At 41.2% G+C, this 16,098-nt stretch overlaps 1 protein-coding gene across 1 annotated transcript; it reads left to right on the top strand.

The window, feature by feature from the left end:
* Positions 1-12,647: 12,647 nt before the first annotated feature.
* On the top strand, positions 12,648-14,042 carry MAGEF1 (MAGE family member F1). The gene is given in 2 exon segments (XM_081300884.1): positions 12,648-13,047; positions 13,049-14,042. Coding segments are annotated over 2 exon segments (939 nt in total). The 5' UTR covers positions 12,648-12,883; the 3' UTR covers positions 13,824-14,042.
* The last annotated feature ends 2,056 nt before the right edge of the window (positions 14,043-16,098 follow it).

Genomic DNA, 16,098 nt, shown 5'->3' with positions numbered 1-16,098 from the left:
CGAGGCACTTAGCAACTCAGGAAGACCCTGTCTCTAAATAAAATACAAAAGAAGGTTGGGGATGTGGCTCAGTGGTCGAGTGCTCCTGAGGTCAATTCTCAGTACCTCCGACTCCCAAAAATGTTCACGTGTTCAAAAGTGCCATATCTTGGGGCTGGGGATGTGGCTCGAGCGGTAGCGCCCGCCCCTGGCATGTGTGCGGCCCGGGTTCGAGCCTCAGCACCACATCCGCCGATAACTAAAAAATAAATATTAAAAAAATTCTCTCTCTTAAAAAAAAAAGTGCCATATCTGCCGATCTAGCATAATAGTTGATTTATTTTTTTGTACTGGGGATTGAACCCAGGAGTGTTCTACCATTGAGGTACATCCCCAGCCTTTTGTATATTTTGAGACATCGTCCCATGAAATCACTGAGGCTGGACTTGAACTTGGTTATCTGCCTTTGTCAGCCTCCGGAGTCACTGGAATTACAAGCATGCACCACCGTGTTTGGCTAATAACTGATATTTCTAATGATGGACTGATGTCTAGAGTTGGATTATCTTCAGTATCCAAGTGTTCAAGATGTTCACTTTAGGAATAGTTACATAACATGTGTAAGTGTGCGCATGCATACACATGCTTTTTACCAGAGATGAAAGAACTGGGTATCCATTTGAGAAGTAAATAAATAAATAAATAATACAAGTTATGTCCCAGCTTACACCATTCATCAAAATGAATACCAGATGGCTAAAGATGGAAATGAAACCATAAAGGTACTAGAAGAAAATAGAAGTGAATATTTTATAATCTTAGGATGGGGAAGGACTTTCTAAACATGTCAACAAAAGCAAAAACCATAGAAGAAAAGATTGATAGATTTGACTACATAAAAAATTTAAAACTTCTGTACATCAAAACCAGAATAAATTGAAAAAATATTCAACCTCACTAGCATTCAAAGAAAAGCAAATTAGAACAGCAATGAGAGACCTTCTCTTTTTTTCTGATCAGATTGGCAATGATTAAAAAGAATGATAATACTGAGAGTTGGCATGGGTGAGGGGAAATCAGCACTGGAACATTGGTGGAGGGAGTGTAAATTGGTACGATCTTTCTGGAAGGCATTTTGGCATTATGTATAAAAAAAGCCTATGAAAGCCCATACCTTTGACCTAGTAACTCCAGGTATAAAAGCACATCCAGAGGACAGAATTGACCCATCATAAACAATATGTTTAAAATATATGCAAAGATTTCATTCACTGAGACCCTCTTTGGAATATTGAAGAATTAGAAGCAACTTAAATGTTTAACAAAAATTAGTCAAATAAATTATATGGTCCACATAAAAAATAATGTTATAAAAAACATGTTACTAAAAATGATGCTAAAAGACAAACCAATGGAATAAAACAGAAAGCCCAGAAACATTCCTAAATATATATATGAAAGCTGATCTGTGACAAATATCAAATCAAAGAGGCAAAGGCATATTTTTAAATAAAAGGTGTTTTGCTAACTGGAAAAAGAGACACTTTTTTCACACAATATTTCACACAGAACACCAGGAAAAACTTCAACTGGATTAAAGATATAAAACCATAAAATTACCAGAAGACTAATAGAACTCCTTTGTCTTATGGTAGTGAAGACCTTTCCAGTCATGAAATAAAAGACTGGCAAATATAGCTGCAAAAAACCTTCAAACCCCTGTAAGGCAAAAACACCATAAGCAAAGAGAAAAATACAAATGACTAACTGGAAAAAAAATGCAACTCCTTTTCACAAAGGGCTAATCACCCCAATACATTATTTGTTCCTATAAACCAAGGAGACTAATAACCCAATAGAAAAAGTACCCATTTCAAAATATATATATATAATTTTTTTCTCTTTTGCAGTACTGAGGATTGAACCTAGGACTGCTCTATCACTGAGCTCCATCGCAAGTCCTTTTATTTTTGTTTTTTATTTTGAGGCAGGGTTTTGCTAAGTTGCCAAAGCTGGCCTCAACTTGTGATCCTCCTGCCTCAGCCTCCCAAGTAGCTGGAATTATAGGTGTGCCCCACCACAACCAGAATAATATTGCATATTTTTAAAGTAAAATTAATTTAATACATAATGATGCAGATTCATTTGTGTTGACACAAAGATGTATTTAGTAGGGCTTGGAGCTCAGTGGCAGAGGAGTTATTCAGCACATGTGAGGTTTGGGGTTTGATCCCCAACACCAGAGAGGAAAATGCACTTAGTGCCTAAAGTAAGTCACAGAATATATATGGAATAATTCCAAGTTTTTTTTTTATATTTATATGGTCCTACTCATTTGTATTGAAAAAAAAGGAAACTTTAGAAAAATACTCTGTAAAATATTAATAGTGCTTATCTCTATTTGGTAGAAGTGGGGTTATTTCATTTGAAATTTATTTTCTATGTTTTATAAGATGCTATTGTTAATTTCTATAATTACAAAATAAAAAGAAGAAAGTTACATTAGAAAAGCTTCAAGGAGGGCCTGGGGTTGTTGCTCAGTGGTAGATCGCTTGCATCACACATGTGAGGCACTGGGTTTGATCCCCAGCATCACATAAAAATAAATAAAGTAAATATATTTTTAAAAATTTTTAAATAAGAAAAGCTTCAAGGAAGAATAATAACCCAGGAAAGATATTTGGCACATAACAAAGAATTTAGTAATCTTAATATTAAAGAGCTCTTACAAAAAAAAAAAGAAAGAAAGAAAGAAAAAAAGAAAAAGAAACATGCTCCAGAACCCAAATAGATAACAGAATAAATAAACGTTTATAATATATTACTAGAAGGCTATAAAAGGATAATATAAACCTGTTTAAGGACAAGGATAGTAATTATATATTAAGGAAAATTATGTTAGCAAATAATGCTGTTATAACAAAAATATACCTATACCAGGACTGGGAATGTAGCTCATAGGTAGGGTACTTGCTTAGCATGTGTGAGATGCAGAGTTCAATACCTAGTACTGAAAAAAAAAAGTAGATATATATATATGTGTGTGTATACCTATACCAGACTTGTTGACTTTATGTACATATTTATGTACATAAATATATGCACAGAATAATATCTGTGAGGGTAGGTGCTAAAAGTCATACATATATGATTTGGTGATGGAACTTTTACAAGCATTTAATTTTTTTCTTGTCTTAACATATTTTTCTGCAATAAACATTTAACTATATAAAATTTTAAAAAATTGTTTATAATACTTCTTTGTGAAAAATTTAGTTACAAGTTCATCACATTGTATTAAATGATGGAAAACTAAAAACAAATTATATGTATAATAATAGGTATTAAAGATGACATAGGGATGTGGATAATTTCAATCACAATTACCTTGTAGAACAATATTTATTAGTGTGGCAGATTTATATATATATATATATATATATATATATATATATATATATATATATTGCATATACAAAACAGTGTATACAAAATGACTCCATTTAAAAAAACTAAAATGTATATCTTAGAAAAATTTTGGGAGGAGACCACCAAAATATTTGTTCACTGTGACTACCCCTGGGTGGTGGAATTATAGATAAGCTTTTATGCATGTTTTTATTAGTGCATTATAGTTGTACATAATAGTGGGATTTATTTTGACATATTCATTAATGCATATAGCGTGGTTTGCTCCATTTCAATCCTATTTTTCTTTTTTCTTTTTGACAGAATTTTCTCAATTCTTGGGGCTGGGATTGTGGCTCAGCGGTAGAGCACTTGCCTAGCATGCGCGGGATCTGGGTTTAATACTCAGCATCACCTAAAAATAAAGGCATTGTGTTGTGTCCATCTACACCTAAAAAAAATAAATTTTTTTTAAAAAAGAATTTTCTCAATTCTCAACAATAAATAATCTCTTCTAAAATAAGAAAAAATGAAGCACTATAGTTTTTGTTTGTTTGGTACCAGGAAGCGAATCCAGGGGAGCTTGATCACTGAGCCACATCCCCAGCCCTTTTTTATTTTTTATTTTGAGACAGGTTCTTGCTAAATTGCTTAGGGCCTTGCCAAATTGCTGAGGCTGGCTTTGAACTTGCAATCCTCCTGCCTCAGCCTCCCAAACCACTGGGATTATAGGCATGCACCACCACATCTAGCTACTGTAGTATTTTTTAAGTGCTGTTTTAAAAAGATGCTTCAAGAAACATTGTAAACTATCTAAACATTTACTCATTCCAAAAGAGCTGAATGAGTAAAGGATTCTGGCTGAGACAGGCTACTGTATCCTCAACTTAGATGCTCAGCCTCACTTTCATTCCCTTGAGTCTTTATGGACTATAGGGTGTCAGCCACCATGCTGGGTAGAATAAATATATTTATTTATGTTCCAGTATATGAAGGCTAGATGCTATAAAGAGGTATGGCTCCCCAAATATCTTCAGTCCAGCCACTTGCCCTGTGGCAAGTAGGTTAACAGGCCTGGGTTGGAAGGTGAATGGTGAATGGCTAAGGCATGAACATTCTGTTAGGAACCATTTCTGGACTGGGGCCTCCCTCAGCTGCTTCTGCTACAGCCTGCTCATCCATCCTTGTCTCACTGCTGAGGCTGTATAAAGGAAGGAGCAGTTGTAAAGGTGGGGGGTCTCTCAGGTGGCCCCCTCAAAAGGGCAGGGCAGAGGTGGGCCCTGATGCCCAAGAAAGCCCTCAGATTTTTTACATCTTTTGAATTTACTGCAACAGCTTCCAGACTGGCCTTCTGCCCTCAGACCCTGCCCTGTACAAACCATCTTCCAAGCCACTGCCATTCTTCTTGAAATACAGCTAATTAGTTCATTCCTAGGATCAAAACATGACATCAAAATCTTTTCAAAACTTCTCAGAGTTTACCACTGAAGTACAACAACAACACACAAAAGAAATGCCTTAAATCAGGTGAGGTGGCTGTCTGTCTCAAAAAGTAAAAAGGGCTGGGGATGTAGCTCAGTGGTAGAGCACCCCTGGGTTCAACCCCCAGTACCAAAGAGGGAGGGAGGCAGGAATATCTTAAGTTCCCCAGAGGACCATGTAGTATTGTGTAGCCTAAAGCCACCACCAGCACACCTAAATTTTCTTAGAAGTCTCCCATGTTCTCTTAAAAATGTATGAGAATTTTTCATTCCTCTCCATGCTATCTCTGAATTTCTTTTAATATGAAGATGTTTAAAATTATTCACCTCAAGGAATAATTTTAGAGACTTCAAGTATCATGCCTGCAGAAGTACCTACAGGACAAAATCCAAACTGCTGACAAACAGGGCTCTTTATATAGTTTGCCCCTCACAAATCTTTCTGCTTTTTTTCTGTGACTCCTCTACACACACTTCAGACTCTGGGTCACCTGGACTCCTGTCTGCTAACTTCCTCCTAGGCCCTGGGAGACCACACTGTCTATCTGTTGACAATCCACCATCTCCAAAGGTCTCCAGGGAGAACAAGCATCACCATCCACATTAAACCACCTCTGATGGCCCCTGACAGATACGATGTGAGAGGTAGCAAGGTACCATAAAAACAGCCAGTGCTTTGGAACCTGAAGGTTGGTGTTCAAATCCTGTCTCCAACTCTTGACAGTTCTAACTTCTTCTTGGTCTAACTTCTTCTGACAAGTTCTAACTTCTTCTTGGTCTCACTTATAAAATGGGGAATAATTATGCTTACCCCAAAGGACTGTTAAAGAAATTATAAAAGATTCAAACAATTGTATAATGTCTAGTACATACACCCTTGCACTCCCCCAAACTCCTATAGCACTTTATTCACACCATTCATATAAAGAGCCCAGGTTTAGTGGTGTAGCCTGGTACAGTGGAGCACACCTGTAAGCTCAGCAGCATGGGAGGCTGAGGCAGAAGGATCGCAAGTTCAAAGCCAGCTTCAGCAACTTAGTGAAGCACATAAGCAACTCAGTGAGACCCTGTCTCTAAATAAAATATAAAAAAAGAGGTTGGGGACGTGACTCAGTGATACTGGGTTCAATCTCCAGTATCAACAACAACAACCAAAAAGCAGAGGTTTATGTAGTTTCTCTTTATATAATGGCTTATTTTCCCCAAAATATCTATTGGGGAAAATTGGTTCCCAATGCCCCCAAAAGTTTCTTGTAGTACTCCCATGATCCCATGGCTTGAAAGATTTGGGTTAGGACTGGGGATGTGGCTCAAGCAGTAGCGCACTCGCCCGGCATGCATGTGGCCCAGGTTCGGTCCTCAGCACCACATACAAACAAAGATGTTGTGTCCGCCGAAAACTAAAAAATAAATATTAAAAAAAAAGATTTTGGTTATTAAGTCAAAACACATTTATGAAATAGTAGTCCTCTTTTCTAAACTCTCAATCCTATTAAGGTTTTGAGAGCATTCCCAGCCTTTCCCATCATACCTAACTCTAGGGACTGGAGCTGGGAGCCACCCACCAAGACCATAAACACCTTGAGACTACAGCCCCGTCTGCACTCTTCCACAGCACCTCACTCAGTGTCCTGCACTTAGAACAACCTAGTAACTGCTTGTGGCATAAACAGAAAGTTTCACACACATGACAGGGGGGAAGCCCTCTCCAAATGAGCTGGTGTGCAGAAAGGGGTCATTGTTACTGGAGGCAGAGCTGGAGGCCAGCCCTTCTTCTTCCATCCACCCGGAGCAGCGCCCCCAATTACACCAGCTGGCCTTCAACTTCTGTGTGTGAGCCGATTAAAAAGCACCCTCTCTCCAGTGTCTGGAAACTCCTGCAAGGAAAGTTTGCTGCCCAAAGTTGGCTTTTGACTAGAGTCTTAATAAGAGGCCTCAGCAGGCTGTGGTGAGAGAGACAATGTCACTTAGAGGAGCAGCTTGAAGCGGCAGTTAGGAGAAGAATTATTTTAATGAATACATTTCCTTTCAATTGTATGGGAATATCAAGATCCCATTAGAATGGGGAAGCAATTAGAACTAATAAAGATGAATGCACAGTGCTCCGTGCGTGCAGAATAACAAGCAGCCAACAAAGGGCCTCAGGAGCGCCTGCTCTAATCCAAGTGAACCAGCGGCCAGCACGGGAAGGCTCTGCTCGGCAGCTCCTGTGTCTGGCGCATTCTGATCACGCCCAGCAAATGGCGTGAGTTGGGCCTCAGAGGAGGGGGCTGCCCCCCACCACTGCCCGGCCTCGTGGGGATTGAAATGGGCTGTTGGCAGCCCCTTGGCAACAGCCATTCAGACCAGGGCCCTGGCTCCTGGCCAGCCTCTTGCTTGCCCCTTGCATTGGGCCTCATTGTGTCCAGGTGGCAAATGCCTTCTCACCAACTCTCCTTGGAAGTTTAGAGAGGGGGCGGGACAGTGGAGGAGAGAGAGTGGGTGAATGAGAAGGGGGCCCTCTGCCCCAAGCATTGCTCCTTTCCCCTTCCCCCGATGGCCAGGGTCTGCTCCTCCTCTGAGTTTGGTGTTATGTTACAGACACTGGTGAGTCACAGGCAGCCAAACACAGAAGTACTGTTGCTTACACAATTGCTCTTCAAACAGTAACAAACAATTTTCATTATCCAAGTCAGATCGAATCATCCGCCTGGCCATCCTGCCTCAATCCCAGCCATGCAAACAGAAAGAACCCAGAGCCTCGCTCTGCCCATTCTGCTCTGACAACAGTGGGCTTCATTTTGCTTCGGCCTCGACATACAAGACAAAGCTCTTCCTCTTATCCTTTCTTGGAACTGGATCGGCTGTCAAGATGGTCAGGAGAAATAGGGAAAACGCAAGTATCTACACAGTTTGGGGGGGCTGCTCAGATGTGGGGTGACAGGTTACTCAGCATCTGTGTGAAGAAAGCATTCAAGAGTTTGGAGGACTCTATTGCCAAGTTGAGAAGGAATCTAACAAGATAATACTGGCTCCCCACCAAAGTATTCACTGGCCTCGCTGGAGTGTCAGTACTTGACATTTCTTTATTTAATCTTTTTTGGCCAGACAGTTTTTTTCAAAGAGGAATGTGTAAGCTCATTCCGAAATGTCTGCATAAGAGGCCGGTCGCACTCATATACTCATTGCTGGGATTTTTCTACCACTTCTCTTAAATAAAAATACATTTTTGCAACATTTCATACTGGTTTCTTAATGCGAGAGTACTTTAAAAGCACATTTACATTTATAATCTTACTTGAATCTCAAAATAACCCCATGGGATATGGAAAGCAAGAGTTAACAGGTTTAAAGTTGAAGAAATAGCAGCCCAGAGAGGTTCAATGTCCTGTGAAAGGTCACAGGGTGGGTAAGGACTTGGCTCAGTACGTTCACACCTTTTCCACACCTTCAGAGTGCTAGACATTTCAGGGTACTTCATCCTGCAATTCCACTTTTCCAGGTAAATTCCCTACCCCTTCCACATACTAACCCCACTAAAGCTGGTGCACTTTCAAGACTAATCCAGGCTACAAAGAATCCTCCCTCAAGAAGATTCTAATCTACCAGGCATCAGAGTGTTTTGCCATCCCTCCAACCAAAGAGATGTACCCTTTTTGTTTTGTTTTGTTTTTGTACAGTGTATTGAAGCCAGGGGTGCTTGACCACTGCGCTACATCCCCAGTCTTATTTACTTATTTATTTATTTAGACAGGGTCTCGCTAAGTTGCCCAGGCTGGCCTCAAACTTGGGATCCTCCTGTGCCAGCCTCCCGAATCACTGGGATTAAAGGTGTGGGTGTGCACCATCATGCCTAGCTGCCTTTCCTCCCTTTTGATAACTTAGGTGAAAATCAGCCTGTCCCACTGGGCTTCCAGCTGCTCAGGAGGTGGAGGCAGGAGAATTTAAAGAGTTTAAAGCCAGCCTCAGCAAAAAGCAAGGCCCTCAGCAACTCAGTAAGACCCTGTGTCTAAATAAAATATAAAAGACGACTTGGCTCAGTGGTCGAGTGCCCTTGAGTTCAATCCCTGGCAGCAAAAAAAAAGTCAGCCTGCCCAGTACATGGTGGGCACAAAACTGGAAAACTATTGTTCTCATTCCTTCAGGACGACATTGTAGTATCTAGTAACTGGCAGGTGTAGAGCAAATCCACTCACCTTTCATACTCTTTACTACCTTCCACACCTGAAGGTCTGTTCATTTAATTTTTAAAAGTTTTTTATTTCTAGGGTTGGGATTGTGGCTCAGCGGTACAGCACTCGCCTAGCACAGGCGGGACCCAGGTTCGATACTCAGCACCACATAAAAATAAAGGCATTGTGTTGTGTCCATCTACACCTAAAAAATAAATATTAAAAAAGGAGTTTTTTTATTTCTATAATTAAAAAAAATCTTTTTTTGTAGTTGTAGATGAACAAAATGTCTTTTATTTTTATGTGGTGCTGAGAATCAAACAGTGCCTCACATGTGCTAAGTGAGTGCCTTGCCACTGAGCTACAATCCCAGCCCATCATTTCTATAATTTTTGAGGTACAATTTATATTCTTTGAAATACATAAGTATTCAGGATACATTTTGTTAAGTTTTCAGATATGTACTCCTACACTAAATTCAAGATGCAGAACGTTCCCATCACCACAGAAAGTTCCTAGATACCCCTTTCCAGTCAAGCCCATCCTAAGAGCCCACCATCCTAATTTCTACCATTGAACTACATTCCCAGATCTACCATCCTGATTTCTATCATTATACATTAGTTTAACCTGCTCTGAACATCAGATAAGTGGAATCATATTGGATTTATAATCTTTTGAATCTTTCTTCTTTTATTGAACATAATGTCTGCCAGACTCATCCAAATTGTATCAGTTTGTTCCCTTTCTAAATGAGTATTCTGTTATTCATTCCATTTTTTAAATCCAGCTATATTATTACTAATTCAAAATTCCTTCAACATTTCTCTTACATGCTACTTTCCATGCATATTTCTCTTGGCCATGCTTGAGTGACAAAAACATGAAAGTAGATTATTTTGTATCACTGTGCTTTTAGGTAGGGGTGTCTAACCAGGCAGTCCAACATGGTGGTCGTGAGCACAGGCTTCTGATTAGGCAAATCTGGATTTGCATTTCCTGTTTAACATTTAACAGATGGGTGATTTGAGGTAAGCAATTTAACCTCTCGGTGACTGTTTTCCCACTTGCAAAATGAGGATAATAAAACCTTCCTAATAGGGATTTGTGAGGCCTACATTATATTGTACATAAAATGTTTGGCACATGCAAACTAATAATAGCCTCAAGCTAGACTATAATAAACATTGTTTCATTCATATTTTAAGTTTTTGTAAGTCATATAAAATTAATGGGTATATATTTTTAAAATTTTTTTAAAGTAATGCGGCTTCTTTTTTAAAAAATTCTATTTATTTATATGTGGTGCTGAGAATCAAACCCAGTGCTTCACACATACTAGACAAATGCTCTACCACTGAGCCACAACCCCAGCCCTCAAAGGTTTTTAAAAGAAAGATTTCATATTTAGATCTAGAAAAGTCTGTCTGATATTTTTTAAGAATGAATGTTATTTTCTAAGGAAAAAAGTAAAGCCTTCCATCATTTATTCACTGATAATTACATATGGAGTGGGAACTATGAAAAGCTCTTCAAAAGAGTTAAAGACATAGTTCTAGCTTTTAGGATGTTTGGTTTGGGGAGGGTAAAAAGATAAAAACAAAAATAACTATAAAGCCAAGTGTGATAAATAACAATAATAATCATCATCCATTAATGTAATAGTTAAAGAGTCTGGTCTCTGGGTCACACTGTAAGGATTCAAAGACCAGCTGTGTGATGTTGGGCAAGTTACTTCTTGGTGTGTTACCTTGGCTGTAAAATGTAGGTATTCACTATTTATCTAGCAGGATCACTAGCAGCATGTACTCAATAACTAATCTCTCACATTTATTAGACATTCAGTATGTGCCATACACTGCATTTAATTCTTATGTCCATTACTTTACATAATCTCTACAAAACTGTCACTACTCCTGAAGTGGCACCCCCTTTCTCCACAGAAAAGCCCTCTTCACCATGGCTGATTTTAGGACTGTCAGCAAAAGAGTCCACTGTAGATAAACTTCCTATTTTCGTGTCACCCTGTTTACTTGGCCACTGGCCAAGAAGATACCAGCACTCCAGGTGCTGGACACCCCCTTGCTAGTTTTTCACAAACATATCCAGTATATTACTTTGAAGAAATGTGCAAACAAGGCCTCTGGCCTTGAGCTGGGCTTCACAGAGATGTCTACATTTTTAAGATAAGTTACAAATGGGCTCCATGGTAACAGCCGGCAGGGGGAGGATAGAAAGAAGCTCCCCTCTTCTCAGGTGTTGTCCTTGAAGAGTTAATGTGCCCAGAACAGTGAAAGCAAAAGCTGCTTTTATGTGAACTTCTGCAGACTATGAACTTCTGAGCCCCTCCCCTTACATGCTGGGTATAAAACTCTGAAACTCCCTGAACTCGGGGTTCAGGGGATTAATTGATTACAGCAAAGGCTGTACCCTCTGAACCTGGCTGCAGTCAAATAAAACTGTTTCCTGCTATCTTCGGTGCCTTGCCTCCTTTGTCCCTACAACACTCCTACACCCATTGTACTGATGAGGCAACTGAAGGGCAGGGTGTTCAGGTAACTGATCTAAGATTATATAGCTAGTAAACAACAAATACCGCAGGAAAGACACAGACATCTGTAAGTACTTACCTTAATGAGAATCAAATCATTAGTATTTGCAAAGTGCTTAAAAGAGCTAGCACATAATAAGGCCTATATATATGGATGTTAAATAAATATAAATTGCTGTGGTGATTCAGAGATGACAGTAAATAAATTACATGCATGGTGACTACAGTGTTGAGGAAGACTTTGGAAAGGTGATGTTTATGCTGGGCTCTGAATAGTGGACAGGATCTAGCAAAATGGAGATGTTGGAGAGTGCATTTGAGAGAGAGAGAATAAGGAAGAGACAAGAAGTGAGAGAAAACTTCCTTTTCGTCTAACCAGTCACTATTCCTATCAGTACTTCTTCAGTGAATCTCTTCTCATTTGCCTCTTATCCCTGTAGAATCTGCTGTTCTTACCCCTTCATCATAATTATCTATTGCACAATATTCCTAAGTGTCTCCATGTGCGAGGATAGGTCTCAGCTCCCATTCTGCACTATAATCTTCTAAACTGAATTCCCAGTTTTTGGCTGGTCTCACTTCAATCCATTCATCACACTGTTACCAGAAAGAGTATAAAGCCACCAACCTGGCTCAGACATCCCCCTGTGGTCTTTCCCCATCGTGTCCAAAATAAATCTCAATTTCCCCAATATCCTATTTGAAGCCCTTCACTAACTGAACTATTCAGCCTTATCTCAAAGCCTTCACCTTCCCACTCTGCACCTGAGCTTCAGTAAACCACCTGAAATCTGGACAACACACACTTATACATAAGTACTTGCTGAAACAATGTGGTTAGAATTCCATCCTAATTCCATCCCTTCTCTACTGAAACATTCCCCACCTTGCATGCCCTGGTTGGAAAAGCCCTAGTTACATCCCTCATTCCACCCACCCCAGCTTCGCGAGCTTAAAACATAGCAGTGGGTGCACGTTCCCCTAAGGCCCTCTACAAACACAGAAGCCCACAGGAGGCCGGAAGAGGAACTGCTTTGCGCCGTGCCGAGGCCGCCATCTTGGCTGAGGTGGCCGGAAGTGACTGGCGCGCGGGCGCAAACTGAGGCTGCGCGGCTGCCCCGCCGCAGGTCCTGGGCGCCCGCGGCGTTGGCTCGCAACCTGTGTGGTACCATCCGGCAGCCACAAACCTTCTCCGCGGGGTTGCGCCTGTGCTTCCTCCCACCGCCCCAGCCGCTGTCCTACTCCAGGGTTCGTGCAGCGGCTCGCACACCCCTCGGCTGGAGTGCGCGCTCTGCACCTGCCTGCCCGAAAACATGTTGCGGGAGCCCGAGAGCCGGGGTCTCCCGAGCCCTCAGGCCGCGGGGGAGCAGCACGGCGGCCAAGACGGTGAGACCGTGGCCTTGACCGTCTCTCAAGAGTTGGCCCCGAGCCCCCTCCTGCAGGAGAGCATCAAGGAGGGCCTCGGCGCCATGAGGGAGGGGGGCTGCGGAGCCCGCTCCCACCCGCCAGGGCGCGAGGACCTTGGCAGCCAAAGCCCTGGCGCGGCGCGGGGCCTACCGCCCTCTGAATCGGACGGTGGCTGAGGTGGTGCAGTTTCTGCTGGTGAAGGACAAGAAGAAGAGTCCCGTCACACGCTTTGAGATGGTGAAGTATGTTGTCGGAGATTTGAAGGATCTGTTCCCGGAGATCATCGCAAGGGCCGCAGAGCATCTGCGGTATGTCTTCGGTTTCGAGCTGAAACAGCTTGACCGCAAGCACCACACTTACATCCTCATCCACAAACTAAAACCTCTTGAGGAGGAGGAGGATCTGGGAGGACATGGCCCCAGATTGGGTCTCTTAATGATGATCTTGGGGCTTATCTACATGAAAGGTAATAGCGTCAGGGAGGCCCAGGTCTGGGACATGCTGCGTCGGTTGGGAGTGCTGCCTTCAAAGTATCACTTCCTCTTTGGGTACCCGAAAAGGCTTATTATGGAAGAATTTGTGCAGCAGCGATACCTCAATTACAGGCGGGTGCCTCACACCAATCCACTGGAATATGAATTCTCTTGGGGTCCCCGAAGCAGCCTGGAAATCAGCAAGGTGAAAGTCCTGGGGTTCGTGGCCAGGCTCCATAAGAAAGAACCCCAGCACTGGACAGTGCAGTACCGTGAAGCCCTGGCAGATGAGGCCTATAGGGCCAGAGCTGAGGCCAGTATGAGGGCTAGAGTAAGAGTCAGAGCCAGTGCAAGGGCCGGCCTCCACCACTAGTGAGGACTAGAGGAAAGCTGGCCAACACGAGCCCCCTGGGTATGGAAGCTACTGTCTTCTACTGTCGTGAGTCACAAGTAGTATAGGTGGGGGAGAGTAGTTAGTTTCTGAAAAAATTGTGTAACTTTAGTATTTAGGTTATGTTAAATCTAACATTGTTAAATCATTTATAAACGAGATGGGTCTTTTTTTCTGTAGGATTTTGATGTAGAATTTTACTGTCTTTGTAAAATGGATTGAAAAACTTTGCATTTTATTCTGTGTTCTTAAAACAGATTATGCAGCATTGTAATGTAAGGGAAAAAATAGCTGATTTGGTGTCTAGCTTCCAATACTTTTTGTCTGTTGTATTAAAAAAAAAAAAAAAGACTGATAACCTACCTCTATTTTCTTGTTCTTTTGGTATCTGGAAGAAAAGTTAAATCCAGTAAATAGTAGTATACCCTGGTACACTTAATAAATTAAACATGTAAAGCATCTTTTTTTGTGATGCACTGTTTTGGGCATTTGGGGATAGAATGTGTCCCTATTTTTAAGAGTTGGAGAAGTTACAATGTGGTGAGTTGAAAGCTACACATGTACACCTAACCCAAGCTGGGGGTGATTGGATGAGGTCTGCTTGAGGTTAGCTAGTAAGACCCCTTGGGGGTTTGGGGATGTGGCTCAAGCGGTAGCGTGCTGGCCTGGCATGCGTGCGTCCCGGGTTCGATCCTCAGCACCACATACAAACAAAGATGTTGTGTCTGCCGAAAACTAAATAATAAATATTAAAATTTCTCTCTCTTTAAAAAAAAAAAAGACCCCTTGGGTTCTAGGGGAGGAGAAAAGGAAAGAACAGAGAAAGAAGATGCTATTAGGGGAGGGTTGAAGACGGTATTAAAAATTATTTAAGCTGAGCTCAGTGGTGCACGCCTGTAATTCCATCAGCTTGGGAGGCTGAGGCAGGAGGATCTTGAGTTCAAAGCCAGCCTCAGTAAAAGTAAGGCACTAAACAACTCGGTGAGACCCTGTCTCTAAACAAAATACAAAATAGGGCTGGGGATGTGGCTCAGTGGTCAAGTGCCCCTGAATTCATTCCTCGGTCCAAAAAAAAAAAAAAAAAAAAGATTTTAAGATTGCAGATGCTCATCAATAGAGTGGGAAACAGACCTGAAACAAGGCAGATTTGGAAAATACCCTACATTTACAAGTGCTCTAGGGCAGTTACAGTGTACAATGATGATCACCATAAGCATTTTGGCCTGCTCCATCTTCCTTCTCAATCTCTACAAGTTTCCCTCTTCTAACAAAGCCCTCAGAGGCCAAATAGTGTAACAATTCTGAAATCTATAGTGTGGATGGAGAGTGCATAGAAAGTCTCCTACTACTGGAAACTTCTACTTCAAGATCTCCCCTGGCGCTTGTAAGCCCAGTGCTCTCTTCCATGTTTCTACCTGCTGGTTTCTACTCACCTCCTTCTATTTGGTGAAGACCTGTGAGGCATCCCTCACATTCCTTGAAGCATCTTAGATATACCATGCCTACCACCTTCACTTTGGGAATAATCCTGGAGAAAGAGCACATACAATAATAGGGGACTTAGTGGAATAGATTCACACCAGAGATGGGTGTGGGGGGATTGTGAAATCATACAGCTGTCATAATTGAAAAGCTGTTTTCTCTTTGCTGTGATTTTTCTGCTTCCATTTGTGTCCAAATAATATTTTTTAGTATGTTAAGGTGGGCATACAAATTACTTTGGGACACAGTTCTGGGGATCCAACAAATCAGACCAAAAGCTATTAAGATAAAAAAGTTTACTAATGATTAAAATATGACCTTTTTGTTGTTTTTTAGTATATTTTAAATTTTCTAATGTTTTTATTTGTAAAATGTGACTTCTGAGTAGTTTGTAATTCATTAAACAAAATATTGAGTGCCCACTGTGTGCCGGTGTCTTTGATGAATACTGATGTTATTGGGAAGCTGGCTTTGCTCTCAAGGAGCAATAATGGTGATCGTTTCTCACATTTGTCTTTTCTCACAGTGGCTGAGAGGTCAGCAGTGTGTGTACCTAAAGGTTAGATTACTTGATGATTAGCCTAAGGTCACTTGATTAGTAAAAAATAGCAACAAGACTAGAACCAAAGTCTTTGCCTGCTGATGCAGTGTGTTTCATTCTAGCACATTGTTCCTCATTTCTGGCCTTTGATTTATTGTGTGTGGTTTTAGTTATCACAACTCCAAGAAACAAGTTAGGCAAGTGTAATTATCTCTTTAAGGGAATGAGGTGTAG

This window comes from Spermophilus citellus (assembly GCF_964194105.1).
Source record: "Spermophilus citellus genome assembly, chromosome: 7".
Lineage (NCBI taxonomy): Eukaryota > Metazoa > Chordata > Mammalia > Rodentia > Sciuridae > Spermophilus > Spermophilus citellus.
The sequence above is the reverse complement of the archived record's forward strand: the minus strand, read 5'-3'. Positions and strand labels throughout refer to the sequence as shown.